General features: G+C 39.3%; 1 protein-coding gene across 1 annotated transcript in view; it reads left to right on the top strand.

The window, feature by feature from the left end:
- Positions 1–6,445: 6,445 nt before the first annotated feature.
- Positions 6,446–15,924, top strand: part of LOC135470551 (diphosphoinositol polyphosphate phosphohydrolase 1-like) — a 28,991-nt gene continuing 19,512 nt past the window's right edge. Inside the window, exon 1 of the mRNA XM_064749565.1 lies at positions 6,446–6,587. Coding sequence (XP_064605635.1) covers positions 6,489–6,587 — 99 coding nt within the window. The 5' untranslated portion in view covers positions 6,446–6,488. The remainder of the gene's footprint in view (positions 6,588–15,924) is intronic.

The following is a 15,924-nucleotide window of genomic DNA, read 5'->3' as shown; positions in this document are numbered from 1 at the left end:
TAATGCAAGCACCAATCCATTGTATTTTAGTCTAGATACAGAAATTTTTTAAAACGATTCTTTACCGTTGCATCATTGCTCCATACCGCACACCACGCAAGTAAAGCCGTCCATTTGGCTGTGGCTTAGGGCAGACGCGCCTCCTAATGTTTTTTGATAAATAAGTACATGTTTTGGCGACATTTACTCGTCTGTCTATAAAAGAGTTTGTGAGGAAAGCTTTGTGCAAATTTGGATGGAATTCATGAACGTATTGGCCTTGGGCTTTAAGGACCAATTAAACTATTGAATTTTGGTGGTGATCCGAGTCTAGGATCCGAGTCGTTTTTTTAAAGATTCTTCCTCAGTTGGAGATTGGGCTATGAGACCATTGTCTGTGGTGAGAGAATTTGGTCATTTAGCGTCATAGAGCAGAAATTTGCACTCTTGGGGTGTTTTCCGGTTCTGATCAAAACAATTCCTGATTCGATCGAGGTGTTTTCATACACTGTTTCTGATGACCTTAAATTACCCCTTTACGTCCGGAGGATTGCACGACATCAGGCTTCACGACATCAGGCTTCAGGATATGAGGTTGTAAGACATGAGGATTTACGACATGAGGTTTTACGACACGAGGTTTTACAAGATGAGGCTTTACGACATAGAAGTCTTGTCAGGTTCCAGGCGAGGCGAGGGTGCTTCCTCTCCGCTGACCAACCATACTTCGTTTATAGGGTTAAATATTGTTGAGCATGGTGTGGAACATCTGTAATAACTAATTCAGCTTATCTGTCTGTATGCTTGTATATATCCATGTATGTTTTATTTTACTTTTTTCATAACCGTACTTCCGATAGGCTTCGCCGGGTGTACTGCTGATGATAACAGAAGTGAATTGTCTAGTATTTGACAAACTGCGTATTGAATATTCAAATTAGGTCATAACAATGGGACGTCTTTCGCTTTCACATGTAAATGCTTCCTATAGCTGGAATGAAATATACAAACTAGAGGCTTGTCATTCACAGTGTGCATGTGCATAATATTGGTCTCTCAGATATGCACACAACCCACACAAAGGGAGATCATTCTGCATGGCAGAATAAACGAATATCTATACTTCATCATATACGACCAGTACTGGATTCGCTGCTTGGGACAGTAATGGTGGAATCATCATTGCGTTGATTGATTTTCAAATGTAACGTTTTCCATTTTATTATGGTAACCCAGGTATTTTAATTCTTTTGAAGAAGAGTAGAGCATGCTCCGATATACCCGTGACAGAACCACACGAAATTAATATGGTTCCTGAACAGTTGTCGTGTGTTAGTAATAATCTGAAAACTTGTAGTTTTATCGAACACTTGTTTATGCTTGGCTTGTGATGTCTGTAGATCGTAAAAATCAAAACTATTCCTTAACAATTAATAGACAGTTAAGCCATAAACAAGATATCAACATGACGGTATGACGCAAAATTTTGTGACGCAATCACGCGACTGTGCATGAATCTAAACAATCACGAAATTTTAGCCTATACTTTTCTACATAATGACAATGTGTTATGTAAGCATTGTCCCAGTGGAAATTTTTTAAGCAACGTGGATTTGGAAATTTACCACGTGGACGTGCCATTTTTTCACCATTCGAAGGTGACCACACATGTGTGGATCAAAATGGGTGAGATGGCGAGTAGACGCTAACGGATTCCATACAATACAGGAGTGAAAATTATCTTATGACATTTTGCGTTATAGGGTAACCATGCAAATGCAGGGACTGAAAACATTTTTTTCTTTGATCGAGAAATATTGCTCGGCAAGATAATGCATTGCGATGGGCAGTTTGCATGTTCTATACGTATAACTCTCCTTTCAGGAAATTTATGCGTCGAAACAGACATTCATGTAGTAGCCGTCAATCAGGACGGATGTTCCTTGCAGGTCAATAATCGCAAGGCCTATTTCCAAGACCAAAGAACTAAGAAAGTATATAAAGTACGAAATTAGGGCGGAATCGCGCAAAGAGAAGCAGTGAACAGTTTTCAAAGGTGTTGGAAAGACGCAAGGCATGTTGAGTTTCATAGGTGAATGAGTGAAATCAAAATTCAGATCGTGTACCGTTGAAATACAGCTCTCAACCGCGGATTAGGACACTATCATGAAGCGGAACGCCATATTTACATACAAGAAAATTATACTCATTGTAAAACTGAAGAAACTTAGAGAAACTTAAAGTGTTTGATGGAATAACCTCGAAATACCAGTTTTTACAGTGACGACTTGTGACGTTAGTTGTACCCGTCACACGACACAAGGGATCTAACAAATGCCACAAGACGAGATACGTACACGCTATAACTAGGACCCTTCGGTATATTGGTGTCCAAATAAGGATTATTTACAATGTCAAAATTGAAACTATCCCTTTTTATCGTAAAGTCTGCGAGAGAGGGAATCGTTTAGATCTTTGTACAAATATAGGTCCTGATAAGATCTACCATGTGGAGAGTTTGTGGTTTACTATAAATCCAGCGAAGGCCAGTAAATATATGCCACAGTCTTTTCTATGTATGGATTGCTTAAAGCTGTAGCAGATCATCAATATACGTTTTCGTGAATGAGACAGAAGTGGCCTGGTGAGACCCATACGATAACAGGTATAGGCCAGCCAATAAGGGTCACAAGTTGTACCCGTCGAAATACCAATACACTGTTAATACATGGTTTCCCCGAATTTCACTTAGATGTCATTAATGACAAATTCAGACAACTCGATGAACATGGAAACATCCCATAAATGGTAACCATTGTCAGTAGTGGAACTGAAGAAAACGATGAAGTCTTATAAAACACCCGAAAAAAATAGTGACAAAAACTTGGCTTATATATGGCGACAGCAAGTATTTAGGACGGCAAAAGGTATTTGGTCGGCAAACTGCCACATAGGACGACGACGTGCGTTAAGGCGCGATTAAAAACGCTATATATAGGACGACATGTGTAATATAGGACGACGAAATGTGCTATGTAGGACGATGAATTTGCTGTAGGACTGCAAATGTGCTATATATCCATAGGACGACAAATGTGCTATTGGACGACAAAATATGCTATAGAATGACAAATGTGCTACAGAACGGCAAAATGTGCTACAGGACGTCAAATGTCCTATGGGACGACAAAATGTGCTGCAGGACGACAAATGTGCACAAATGTGCTATACAAGACCACAAAATGTGCTATACAGGACGACAAATGTACGTGCTATAGAATGTCAAATGTGCTGCAGTACGACAAAAGGCACTATATAGGGTGACAAATTACCTATTTAAGGTTACGGACGACAATTGTATATAGCGTCAGGATGATAAAATGGATTTAAGCCGGGCGTAAAACCTCTCATCAGGGAGGAATTAGGTTTTCGACGACTTGTAGAAACCGGAAATCACTACATGGAAGCAAATACATGGGCAGGGGCCAGTATATGGAAGCACGTAGTTGTATATATACCTCCATGACGGAAGCAACGCGGAGCATCCCATCGGGCGCTCGTTCCAGTCGTGCTCAGTTCCGTCCATCAATCGAGCTGGTCAAATTAAGTTGGTCAGATTTGTTCACGATTGCAAGGTTTTGTCAAACATATCGACTTAAGCATAAACGTATAAGTTGACTCTGTCGACTTGGTCATAGTTGGTTAATGGGTATCGCGAGCCAAACTCTCGATCGGCACATGCGGGACATTATGACCCATATCAGCTCAACTCGATTCGGGCCCTAAACTCTCGTACCTGTATATGCTAGACAACGGCGCAGCTCAGCTGATGGACATACGAACCTCGGCTACGGGAACTTAATAAGACCCAACTCATCTCAACTCGATTGTTGCATAGGGTCGTAAGCGCTCGTGTATCCGGAATAACGACACGACCCAATGGGATACCGACAGAAGTTCGAAGTGGGACGTATTACGTCATTTCAGTGACGCTGGAGATTCCACTACAGCGTCCACAGCGGGACATCACAGTGGGTAGGCCGAATACGTCACAGATGAAACCACAGCACGCAACGTGCTGTGCGTCGCGCAACAAAAGACTTGTGACGTGCAAGTTCTTTGTCACACTAGCGTCATCTATTGTGAGAGGCAATAATGTTAAAGCATTGGGGGTCAAAGGTCACTTTTTGCCACATCGTCTAGATGTACAAAATAACATCACGAAAGCTCTGCAGAAATACTCAGGCTATCTGGAAAGCTGAAAATGATACAAACCCAACGGATATCTCCGTTTGTTACCAAGGAGATCACACGGTCTCTCGCTTCCGATCCGTCTTACAGAATATACAAAAACTTAAGTATAAATATTTTTAGAAAGGGTTTTCGATGATCTTTCCAATGGTAGGCTACTTATGCAGCACGTTTCTACATTTCCTTCCAGCATAGTCTTACACGTAGGCCTGTAGGGCCTATTATAGTTCCTATAAATATAAGTAACATACCAACTGCATCGGTTCAGATAACATCTCTAATAGACTTGGGCGTCATACTTTTTACAACAGTGACGTCGAAAGCGAGGCTCATACATTGCGTCACCATTACTCATTTTTATAAATCTGAGATGACTTCTTTCGCCTTATGTAAACAACTGCACGCGATGATGAAGGTAACGAACTGTTGAGCAGTGCGTTATTTACATATGTCCGTAGGTACTATTAGGCCTATCATCTCCGTGCTCAAGCTGAACCATGGCAATTTAAATATATTTACACACTTACCACTTGTTTTTGCGTAACACAATTCACTGGGGATACAACAATGGTTATCCTGAGTTCTTCACTGTGTTCTCGACGCTGGATGACCCAAGGCATAAGCTGATATACAAGACTTTTACCATATGACTTTTACGAATGACATCTCTTTTCTCACATCCGGCACGAAGAGCGAAGACATGCTTTGACTTTACAGAAATGCCACCACTTGCCGTGGCATACTCGACAACTTCTTCGAACTCTCTTTTCATGCTGACCTTTGTGGGCGGCGCCCTGTTGAGTAATTTAATATTCATTTGCTAATAAGTGAATAAATAGTTCATTTTTACTTTGGATGTTTTCGATCAATTCATATTCAGGTAGTTGCTTTATTTTATACCATTCATTCAGATTTAGACTCAAGGAATCTGTAAATATCTGACTTCTGCCCCTACACAAGTCAACAATTATCGCCAAATCTGGGGGGAAATCACTGGGCTGATGGCGCCCATCTATACACTAGCCTTGTCTTGGTACCGCACGATCACGTAGAAAGGCGTGTGAGGGCCTCCGTGTCCAAGAGGTTAGCACGCCAATACGGCACAATGATTCAGGTGTCTCTCACCAATGCGGTCGGTGTGAATTCAAATCCAGCTCATGCTGGCTTGCTCCCCGGTCTTAAGTGGGAGTCTGCAGCAACCCGCGGATGGTCGTGGGTTTCCTTGGGTTCTGCCCTGTTTCTTCCCACCCTAATGCTGGCCACCGTCGTATAAGTGAAATATTCTTGAGTACGGCGTAAAACACCAATCAAATAAATAAATAAAGATATAAGCTATGCACAGTACCTGGTTTGATTCAGGAATACAATTCAGGGCCTTTTTTGTGAAATCCCTTCAGGGGTAGAGATTCGGACTTCACAACCCTTAAAATTATTGATTACTTAATTGGCGCCTAGGCATAGACCTGTATATAGGCGTGTATCTTTCAATTACCGATAAGTTATTTTTAATAGGCTGACCACACTGCAGAATTTAACGAGAGCGGTTTAGAAGATAATGTTTTAACTTTAAAACCTTCACAAGGCAATCATAATTTGTGTAAACCTATGTAGGCCTACATTCTAATCTCATGGCCTGGGCTTATATTACTTGGAGAAATTTTTTTATTTATTTATTTATTTGACTGGAGTTTTACGCCATTCTCAAGAATATTTCACTTATACGAAGGCGGCCAGTATTATGGTGGAAGGAAACCGGGCAGAGCCCGGGGGAAACCCACGACCACCCGCAGGTTGCTGACAGAACTTCTCACGTACGGACGGAGAGGAAGCCGGCATGAGCTGGAGAGAAATGTAAGATTAACTTGGGATATAGTATGGACATCCTAGGAGTAACTAGGTATTAAAGAAAACCGTTTTGCACTGAAAATAGGCCTATACTTTTTTCACTTAACATGACTGACTCATTGATGAAATGAATAAAATTGGTGTTCCACGAATCCCCTTTATCGAGACATAACGGTGATCAAATTCAACAAGGACAGATAAAAAGAACTCTGCCGATAGGCAGCCATGGTGGACGTGGCGTTCAGAGAGAATGAAATCCAGGGGAGGTAACCCTGGTTTGCCGAACTCTCACTAGACCGCATACATGTGCGTTTGGATGTCAATTTTGAAGATGGCTGGCAAACCGCGAACAGCGCGCACAGCACAACATCCCAAGTCTTGATGTCTTTGCTCGGATTTTCTGGGAGAACACCATGGTGAAAGAGAAACCGAATTCAGTCCGAACGTATGACGAAGACGGGTTTCGAAGAAGAGCGGCTTGTTTGTGTTTTAAGGATGCGAGCGAACAAGAGGTTCGTAATCATATGTTGACTGCTGTTGTGTTGTAAATTTCTCTCGACGCTCATGTTCGACTCCTCACTTGAACTCGTGTTTGCAGCTGTCAGATTGTTTGTGGTCAGTTGACCAAACTGAATAGTTTGTTGTATTTCTCCCGCTGTAATTTTTTTTACGAGTTTCCCCGTAATAATGGCCATAGAAATCATCAGAGCTTTTGTGTTTTATCTCTTTAATTTTCTTATATAATTACCGTAAGTACATGTAAGAGAATATGGAAATCGTGTCCAAATCGAAGGTACCACTTTAGCTAAGCAGACCAACACATGAATACCTTTACCGTGCTGATACCACAGTAAAATTCCATTGCCTGTATAGTGATTCCTTTTACTCGATTATAATATTAGTCATATATTTATTATTCTATTGTTTTTTGGGGGTTTTTTTTCTTGTTTTGTTTTGTTTGTAGTGGAGGGGATATTATAAATCCTTATTGTTTATATTGTTATGACCTGTTTATAACCATCATGTGTTTATTGGTACTCTAAAACTGTATTGCCTTTGGTAAGAATAGTCCTACTACAATCCTGATGAAATCATGCGAAAGTTTCCACCAATTTTTAATAGTGTTAAAATTTACAGATTGCAACAGGCCTTAGACTGAAGCAAACTGTGGTCAGAAATTCCTTATAACATGTCTGACATGTCTGTATAATTATTACATTATTCAAGCCGTTTTTATGTCACCGGCATACTTATTAGAAGGCCTATTTGATGTCTTAATTGAGTTATAAAACAAAGCATGCCTCAGAATTTTTGTGCAGTATGCCTTACCGCAACACTGCCCTCTCACCACAGAAATATTTAACTTTAGAGCAAACCTGAGTGGATGTTATTACTACTCTCATGTGACGACATTTGTGTACTGTAAATTTTCAAAGTATGGAGGGAAGTCACTTTTTACATGCATTTGTGGTTTAGTGGTTAGAGGTGTTTGCCTTTCAATCTCTAAGACACAAGAGTGCTGTTTAACCTCAGCTTTTAGCAGGGATTTTGAACATTGACAAATCCACCCCCAACCCCAACCCGTCCTGCTGCTTGTAGGGACTTAGTGACAGTAATTGGTCTACAACGCTGGTGTACCCGCTTGCATTAAAGATAACTTCCTCAAATATGGTTTTCACATCTGTACCTCATGTTAGAAATTTCATTAGTAACTAGCCCAAGATCGGTGGTTGACTCTTATTTTATAGATGTGTCATTATTTTGCTCATGTCATGAGACTCAAAGTGTAAAAAACTCTGTATCTGACTGTCAGAATTGTTTCTAAATTCTTTATGATTTTTGATGTTTGTTTGTTATTATTACAAATGGCTATGGCCAAATACAAGTACATGGCATGTTTTATAAAATACCATGAACTACAAATATCTGTTTGACTCACATTCTAATCATGTTTCCAGACTAGCTGCAAATTAAGACCCGCTCAGTTTTATCAACATTTGCTATTCATTGTATAGGGGCAGAAGTCAGTTGTTTTTCACTAACCTGAAGAAAACACATAAAAGTGAACTGGAAACTGTTCATGTTCATGCAAAATCATGTGGGATAGTTTTCATGGCTTCATTTTCAAACAGTTCAGTCGTATGTCCTTGCAAATTGTTGCAGTTCTTGCAAGAGAAGAGTTTGCATCTGAAGTGAACTTCATGTGGTTATACATATATAATGATGTGTATTTTGGGGATTGTAAGTAATGAGCATGAGTGAAGTTTTACAGCCCTGCTTGCCAGCCAAGATAATTAGGCAACCCAGCTAAGGTGACCTCGGGGATTTGGCACAATCATTCACGCTCTGTAAAGTGCAGTTCAGGAAGATTTACTGCTAATAGTAGATAAAGACATCACTATTTTAAACAAGGAAATTAATGTGAAAATACACATATTTCTCGTTCACATTTGTGTAATAACATATATATTAGTGATAACAAATGTTCAAGGTTCTTATACCAGTGCTTATCACCATTGTATCTGTGAATACCAACCTGCAGCAGTTGTTATATTTCACATATCAGCTCACATGCAGTTTAGACAGGAGTTATCAGCAGAACTACGGCATTTGATTGGGTTGTTACCTTTACGTCATATATCACCAGAATGCTCAAATTTACCCGGCAGCTTATCGGATACATACATATAATACTACAACTTCATGTATCAAACTAGCAGATAGAGCCTGTGAATAAAACGACATAAAGGCAGGAAAAAATTGATGTTTGATGTAAAGAAGAAAAGGAAAGTTTAATTTGTTGACCTGTGACATGTTTGACTGACATTACTGATGTCAGTATGTCACAATGAGATCCTACCAAATTACTTCGTCTGATGGCATGTTTTTAACAGACAGCTGTGGTTGTCTGGGAATGGCGAGTTTCAAAGTTAAAGTCAGATAAGCTACATGTAGTCGATGACCTACCTTCATGACAGATTTTAAGTTTGTAAACCAATTGGGAAAGCCCCTTCAAAACATTGTATAATTATTAAGCCATTTGGAGGAAATGTAGAAGTTGCTTGATGAAATACATGCATGTACACAAAAAACACAGAGATTTTGTTGAATATGTATATTCTACTCAAACTGCAGAACTGTAGACCATGTAAATCATATATAAAACCTGTCCACTTAAAGGATGCGTGAAAAGGTACGATAAAAAAAAAACTATAATTTAAGTAACATCAACAAAGATATGTGCCAAACAAAATCCGAGAAAAATTTCATTTGTGAAGCATATTTTTCAATAACCCCTCTATTTCATGCATAAAAATTTTCTGTCAATAGTCCGGAATATTTGGAAATGATGTCGTTGTTGAACATACTGGGAAAGGCAGATAAGCTTAGCGCCCCCAACAATGTTGTTGTGACAGCTATCACCACGGACATCACATAAGTCAGGCTATTCAATGTCCAGATTGGGACGTGGAATACTGTAGTTTCAGGTAATTTTTACGCCCAAGAAGAAAACTGAGAAGCTTTTTTGAACTTTTATATATGTTTATATAGGATCATTTTTATTCACTTGATTGGTGTTTTACGCCGTACTCAAGAAACTTCTACGAAATGAGCCAGCGTCAGCATTATGGTGGGAGGAAACTGGGCAGAGCCTGGGGAATGCCCACAACCATCTGCAAGGTGCTCCCATCTCCCACATATGGCTGGAGAGGAAGCCAGCATGAGCTGGACTTGAACTCACAGCCACAGTGACTGTTTTGGTTAGGGGCTCCTGCATCATTGTGCCGTGCTGGGCAAGCTTCCAGACTGTTGTTGCATGGATACCCTAACAAGCTTTCAGACTGTTGTGATGTGGATATCTCTGGACAAGCTTTCAGACTGTTGTGGTGTGGATATCTCTGGACAAACTTTCAGACTTTTGTGTTGTGGATATCTCTGGGCAAGCTTCCCAGTCTGTTGTGGCAGATATCTATGAGCAAGCTGTCAGACTGTTGTGACGTGGATATCTATGAGCAAGCTGTCAGATCGTTGTGTTGTGGATATCTCTGGACAAACTTTCAGACTGTTGTGTTGTGGATATCTCTGGACAAACTTTCAGACTGTTGTGTTGTGGATATCTCTGGGCAAGCTTCTAGGCTGTTATGTTGTGGATATCTCTGGACAAACATTCAGACTGTTGTGTTTTGGATATCTCTGGGCAAGCTTCCCAGTCTGTTGTGGCAGATATCTATGAGCAAGCTGTCAGACTGTTGTGACGTAGATATCTATCAGCAAGCTGTCAGACTGATACATTGTCTCTCAGCAGAGTGTGGATGTTCACAGGCCATTATCACCTGCTGTCTCCTTGTGCAAATGCCTCATCCTCCAGTAATAAGTTACTGTACCCTGGCAGTAAGTTGGACACCTTAGTTAAGCGGAGTTAAATGTATCATTTGTTGGTCAAGGAGGGACCCACAACATGTGTGGCACACTCTCAATAAAGCAGAGAAGTTTAAGGACTTTTGTGCTGATCAAAGTACCTGCTACACCTTACAAAATCAACAACACTGAGCCAGGACATACATGTAATTGACACTTAGGGCTCCTTCATTTGGCTTGTGCTGTTTACAAGACAGTAGCTTCTGTGCTTCTGAGCGTTTGCGGGACTAGCTTCCCCTCTCTGTTTTCAGGTTTTACCAGGTATTAGTTTCTAGTCTCCATTTTTAGCATTTACAGGTGTGAAAGGTTCCGTTTTTGGTTCTTTGTGTTTACAGGACCTTAATTTTTGCTGTTACATGTACATGTACCTCTTGACTTTTACAGGACTTTAGTGTCTTCTCTTTGTTCTTGGCTTTTACAGGACCTTCGTTTCTTCTCTTGGTTCTTGGCTTTTACAGGACCTTCGTTTCTTCTCTTGGTTCTTGGCTTTTAGAGGACCTTAGTTTCTTCTCTTGGTTCTTGGCTTTTAGAGGACCTTAGTTTCTTCTCTTGGTTCTTGGCTTTTACAGGACTTTAGTTTCTTCTCTTAGGCCTTGTCTGTTACAGGATATTAGTTTCTTCTGTTTGCTCTTGACCTTTGTAGGACCTTAGTGTCTTCTCTTTGCCCTTGACTTTTACAGGACCTTAGTTTATTTTCTTGGTTTTTGGCTTTCACAAGACCTTAGTTTCTTCACTTGAGTCTTGGCTTTTACAGGACTTTAGTTTCTCCTCTTGGGTCTTGTCTGTTACAGGGTCATTAGTGTCTCCCTTCGGTTCTTAGTTTTTACACTACCTTAGTTTCCACAGGACCTTAGTTTCCATATAGGTTTGGGTGTTACAGGACGAAAAGAAGCATTCTGTGAATTGATGTTATATTGACACACAAATTGAGGTTTACCAGCATGTATACATGTAGACAAGGGGTAAAAACTTGGTATAACAGAAACACATAAATATGAATGCAACTTTTGGCTTACAAATATTTTCTTTCTTCGTTTGACACATTTCATGTTTAAAAATTTCTGTATTTGCTTTTATATTTCCCAAGAGGTTAAATAACATACAGATACTGTACAAGTAGGTCCACTCTTCACATTCAGCTGTGATATTTAAATAATATTGAAGGTGTAGCAAACTGTAGCTGTAGTTTGACTGAAATGTTACACACTTAAAGGTAATTCTGAAAGCTGATTTATTTATTTAACAAAGTGTTAGAAAGAAATGTCAGTGTGGTAATTTTGAGTTTGTCTGTATGGTAACCTGTTGGCATCGAGTGATCCTGTTTTCGATGAAGAGAGATCACATATTTCTTTTCACAGGTTTAATAATGAGGGATTAATTTACCATAGCCACTCTGATGCCAGCAACACTTTCTTTTTTGTTGGTTTTTTGTCTGTCTTTGTAAATTATACAAAAATGAGGAAGAAAGAAAGGTGTTTAAAACAGTGTCACACTGCATTAGATCTAAAAATGGATGTTTTGTGGTTTGAATTAGGGCTTAATATCTCAGGGGAACTGTTGACGAAAAAAGACCACAAATGCAGCATATGTTCAGAGATTGACCAATTTTTCATGAGTTGATGTTCTCCTGTTTAACATTGATTTGTGAATGGACATGGTGAAGGAGCCAAGGCTGACTGAGTGATCAAAGGTAATAGGCTACAGTCCATCTAGTCCAGGACAAGTTCTTGTATGAGTAGGGGCTTGGCTTCTCAGGTGTGGATGTCCTTGTACCTGGTGGTGCAAGGTTCATCAAAATTAAACTTGATATTCTTTATGTGAGTGAAAGTCTTGTTTGTGAGATCTGTTATACAAATCTAGCAAAAAATTCAGTGTATGGAAATTGATTTAACAAAAGTCAACATAGTTTAATTCATGTCACACACTGGTGAATTACCCTGTTTGCTAGTAACCTGGCTTTAAGGATAACGTCTTGCATGTTTTGGCTTTTGGAGGGTTTCAGATTTTTGTCTTTGAGGTGTTGCATAATTTGCATGTTTGCTCTTTTGAGCATTGCATGTTTTTGGATTTAAGGCCTTGCAATTTTGGTTTCTGGAGCCTTGGCAGTTTTGGTCTGTGGAGCAATGCGAAAAGAAAGAACATGCCACATGCATTATAGAAGACAGATCAAAGAACAGGAAGTGCATTTACATGTTCTACTAGTCATGGACAACAACTTCTTACTTTAATAACACTCATAAAATTGCTCTTGATTCAGTGATTATCCAGCCAAACTTTTAAATGCCATTGTAAGAAGAAGTCAAATCAGATGTATAAATGTTTGCATGTCCATGTGCAAAATCTGAGGAGTTTTATGTGCTGTAGATTTTTTTGAGGGAGGGGTGTGGAGAATTGGTCTTCGATGCAAACCAGGCAAAACCAGTCTTTGTAAAACCAGTCACAGCTTCGTAAAGTTGGAAGACTTGTTTTCATGAATTCGTGGTCAATTATCCAAAAGCAGCATAGGTGAGGAACAGTCCTATATTTTTGAGTGTAAATTTTTCATTGGGAAAAAGAATAAAAAAATTCACAATATATTGGCAACTATTGATCTCACAGGATAAGTATCTTGTTTGCTTCATGTTGCTTCATCTTGGTCTTCACAGTTAGAATGATTATTTATTGTAAAATTTTCGTACAATACCAAGCACGCACATGTTACAGATAAAATTTGGTATTGATCTCGCTCCAGTTTAACTCACGTATTTTGTCTTCTCAACACGGACTTAAGCTTGCTCTGAAGAAAGCTGATGTTTTAGCAGTTAGCAAGATTTGAAATGTATAGATTTACCGAACAAGAAAAGGTTTCGCTCAGTGACCACATCCACGTCCAATGGGTGTGTTTTTATTTTCATAAAAGACGTTTTCACACAATGTCTCTTGAAGACTTTAGTGCCAAGTTAATCAAAATCATTTGACAGAAAACACTGTTGAACTAATGACAAAGCTTTCATTACAGGTCTCCTCTTTTATCATAAAATGCTTGTTTAGTTATCTCTTGTACCTAATGCTGTTTCACCCAATGAGTTTGTGAAACCCAGCCATACACATTTTTTTCCATTTCTTTTAGATTAGCGAGATGCTTATAAACTGAGCTATTCAGTATAATCTTATGTGGAGGACTGTGCCAGTTAGGCTACGTGCTGATCACTGGAGACTGCAGTCTGCACAGTTGCAAATTGAGCTGCCCGAAATATATTTATTGATTTTGTGTCATGCAGGTGTTGGGGATTTCCACTTACTTCAGCATTTTGTCCTCTACTCTAAGTTCATAATCTCATATCATTCTGTCAGTCACTCTGTAGTTTTTGTTGAGGTATATTTTTTTAGATCGTATATGTAATCTTTTTACATGAACAAGAAAGTCTAGAAAATGCCTAATGTTAATTTAATGTGAAAAATGCCTTTATGAAAATATGTATAATGTACATACACACTGTAGTGTAGATGTCCACAGAACTGTGTGTTTTACATAAATGTACACCTATGTCACCATCCATAATCTGATTTTTCTTTGTACAGTGTAGGAGAGGAAATAGTGAATGTAAGCTTGTTTTATGCCAGCTAAGACTGTATGTGTATAAATGAAATATATTCAAGTGCACCGTAAAACACCAATCAAATAAATGAAATAAATAAACCTGTTGGATAAGCAAATCAGTACAAAAAAAAACAAAGTAGAGGACTGGGAAGAAAGGGAACATCTTCGTTTCCTATTTGTCATGACTGATGGTCATTGGTAAAGTGCTGTCTGGCAAGGCAGAATTGGTCAGATAACATGCAGCCGGTTGGGGGATGGGGGGAGTCCTTTGGGAGGGCAGGCTGCTGTTTATAGAAGAAGTCCTAGTTATCATTAGTCTTGACTTAACACTACTGACTAGGTCAACATTAATTATCCTAGCCCTCTTTGAAATGAATATATACAATAACGCATTGTTAGTCATGTCTTGCCAAAAAGATGGACTTGATCAACCAGACACCCACCCTCTCAGACATTCTCATAGACAACGATTTTCTGCTGAGTTAAAAGTAGACTTTTCTTCTATGTTAGAGCTTATGATACATGGGAACTTTTGGCATCTGGTAAAACATGGATTAGTGTGCTTTGGTTTGACAACCAACAGGTGTGTCTTGACATGTATGGTCATGCCTAACATACATGTCAGAGTTGGTACTGATTGCTACACAGGAAGCATACCTTGGGCTCAGTGCCCTCCAGTTTTTATAATTTATATTGTACATTAAGCATACATTAAGTAGAAGTGTGCCACTGGAGTGAGGTAACATGGTGAGTACATGTACATCATTGTCAAAATGACCAGTTTGGTTTTACAAAAGACACCTTCAATAGAGAAAACTACCAAGTATAGAGGGAAGTCTGAGGGTGAGTAGAAAAATGGTGACGTACATGTATATGCGAGTGGGTGCCTCTGAAATAAACCTTGTCCCATTTATTCATTCTTCTATAGAACATTGTGCCCTGAGGTCATCAGCTGTATTAAAGCCACTCTTCTTGAACAGGACAGGCACTGGACCAGTGTAAAGGTGGCATATTCTAGTTTGGTTGTAGCTTTACCTTGCAAAGTGAGTTGGTTTCTTCTGGATCAGTGTGATTTCGTCCATTTGTAAATCTGAACGCCATGATACAGTATGGATATGTAAGTGAAATATTCTAGAGTACAGAGTAAACTCCCACTAAAGTAAATATAGTTAAACATTAAACATGATCGTGGATGTTTGTTTTCCTCATAATGCTATAAAAACAACAGAACAAATTAATTAAAAACACACGGTATCAGCATGATGCTTCACATGAGGCAGAAGAGGTACACGTGTCTGATATGCTTGAGCAAATTATTGCTCAACTCTGATTAATTAAGGGCAAGTGCCCTTAATTGATGTCGTTAATTACATAATTTTTTTTACTTGGGTTTGCCCAAAAAGAATGCGTACCAAGCTAGCAAGGTTGCCTCTTTGTTTTTTACTATATTTCCATTTCCATTTCCATTAATAAGATTCACAAAGTAGTGCTGTGGAGTGGCCACAGTACATGTACTTTAAATTTTAACTCTGGCTACTGTAGATGTACTGTGTTAAGGCTGTGTTTGAAGGTTTACTGTGAATTGTATGGTGGTTTCATCTATGTGTAGGTTTTGCTAATTTCCTCCACCCAGTACACCGAAGAGAAACATTCTGCTGGAATGGTTGAGGGAGATGCTTGTGTATTTGTGTTTGTGCTGTCCAAGGACCACCTTCTCCCCACAATAAAGAACTATAATGGTTTGATCTTGAAGTGCTGAAGCTTTTGACTTGTCCCATTGTGGAACCTCTGGCAAAATTGGCACTGTTTTTACGTTTTAACAGGCTATAGCCTTGTCCCAGCAATATCTC

This window comes from Liolophura sinensis, chromosome 7, assembly GCF_032854445.1.
Source record: "Liolophura sinensis isolate JHLJ2023 chromosome 7, CUHK_Ljap_v2, whole genome shotgun sequence".
Classification (NCBI taxonomy): Eukaryota; Metazoa; Mollusca; class Polyplacophora; order Chitonida; family Chitonidae; genus Liolophura; species Liolophura sinensis.
The sequence above is the reverse complement of the archived record's forward strand: the minus strand, read 5'-3'. Positions and strand labels throughout refer to the sequence as shown.